Raw genomic sequence first — 1,944 nt, 5'->3', positions numbered from 1 at the left:
ATGAACAAGACAAATGCAACAGTCATTTCTAATTTTATTTTTCTGGGATTTACTCACTATCCCAAAGTTGAAATCACCATATTTGTGCTGTGCTTGCTGATGTACTTGATCACCTTACTGGGTAATGTTATTCTGATCTCGGTTAGTGTCCTGGATTCTCACCTACACACACCTATGTACTTCTTCCTCAGCAACCTGTCATGTCTGGACATCTGGTATACTTCTTCTGCCCTGACTCCAATGCTGGTAAACTTTGTTTCAGGGAAAAACACCATCTCATTCTCAGGGTGTGCTGCTCAGATGTACTTCTCTCTGGCCATGGGCTCCACTGAGTGTGTGCTCCTGTCTGTGATGGCGTATGACCGATATGTAGCCATCTGCAACCCCCTGAGATACCCCATCATCATGAACAAGAAGATTTGTGTTCAGATTGCAGCTGGCTCGTGGGTGACAGGCTCCTTCACTGCCCTGGTGGAACTTGTGTCTGTGTTGCAGCTGTCACTGTGTGGAAGTAGTGTCATCAATCATTTCACTTGTGAGATTCTGGCTGTCCTGAAACTGGTTTGTGTTGACACTTCCAAGGTGCAGTTAATCATGCTGGTGATCAGTGTACTTCTTCTTCCTATGCCAATGCTCCTTATCTGTATTTCTTATGCATTCATCCTCTCTAGCATCCTAAGAATCAGCTCATTGAATGGTCGAAGCAAAGCTTTTTCAACATGTGCAGCCCACCTGAGTGTAGTGGTTTTATTCTATGGGACAGCTCTCTCCATGTACCTGAAGCCATCAACTATAGATTCACAGGAAATAGATAAATTTATCGCCTTGGTATATGCTGGCTTAACCCCCATGTTGAATCCTATCATTTATAGTTTACGGAACAGAGAAGTGAAAGTGGCTGTGAAAAAATTGCTGATTAGGAACTCTCTTTGTGCTTTTTCAGTCTCTAGTAGCAAATAATATCTGTAAATTTTAAGGGATATTTAGTGTTCTCTATATATATCAGGAGATAATTGGGGTGGACACTCATTTTTAAATGTGATGTGCAATTTTCTAAGTCTCTTCTTTTACTAATCACTGAAAGTCTAAGTAATATCAATATATCATACATAAGTTTATCTGATCTTAAACAGATAGTCTCATGATGACAAATTTTAATTTTTATTTGTGGTTATAGGGTTAAATATAACTATTTTTGTTGGTTTGGTGTTATTTTTATTTCTTTCTAAAATTTAAAAAAATTGAAGCATATCGATTAATACTGTTTCAAGTATATAAGAAAATAATTCAGTTATGTGAGTGTGTGTATTCTTTTTCAGATTCTTTTCCAAAGTAGGTTATGATAAGATATTGAATATATTTCCCCATGTTTATAGTAGGTCCTTGTTATTTATCTGTTTTGTATGTTACGTTCCGTTCAGTCGCTCAGTCGTGTCCGACTCTTTGCGACCCCATGGACTGTAGCCTACCAGGCTTCTCCGTCCATGGGATTCTCCAGGCAAGAATACTGGAGTGGGTTGCCATCCCCTTCTCCAGGGGATCTTCCCGACCCAGGGATCGAACCCGGGTCTCCAGCATTGGAGGCAGACGCTTTAACCTCTGAGCCACCAGGGAAGCCCTAATTAGGTAATTGGGTATCTATTAACCTCAGGCTTCTCTGGTGGCTCAGTGGTGAAGAATTTTCCTGACAATGCAGGAGGCACAGGTTCTATCACTGGGTTGAGAAGATCCCCTAGAAAAGGAAATGGCAACTTACTCCATTATTATTGCCAGGGAAATCCTATAGACAGAGGAGCCTGGTGGGCTATATAGTCTATGGGGTTGCAAAAGAGTCGGACACAACTTTAGTAACTAAACAACAAGAGCAATCAATTAATCTCAAATTCTCAATTTATCCATCATCCTCCTTTCTTTTTTGTTAATGATAAGCTTGTTTACTGTATC

At 40.2% G+C, this 1,944-nt stretch overlaps 1 protein-coding gene across 1 annotated transcript; it reads left to right on the top strand.

Moving 5' to 3' along the window:
* Positions 1-960, top strand: LOC148777460 (olfactory receptor 13F1-like). Its single transcript, XM_088837788.1, has one exon. It carries the CDS (start codon positions 1-3, stop codon positions 958-960), a length of 960 nt encoding a protein of 319 aa, XP_088693914.1.
* Positions 961-1,944: the final 984 nt, after the last annotated feature.

The sequence above is a fragment of the Moschus berezovskii genome, chromosome 7 (genome assembly GCF_049115385.1).
Source record: "Moschus berezovskii isolate FMDL1 chromosome 7, NW_MosBer_1.0, whole genome shotgun sequence".
NCBI classification, from domain to species: domain Eukaryota; kingdom Metazoa; phylum Chordata; class Mammalia; order Artiodactyla; family Moschidae; genus Moschus; species Moschus berezovskii.
Note: the sequence above shows the minus strand (reverse complement) of the source record. Positions and strands in the feature narration are given on the sequence as shown.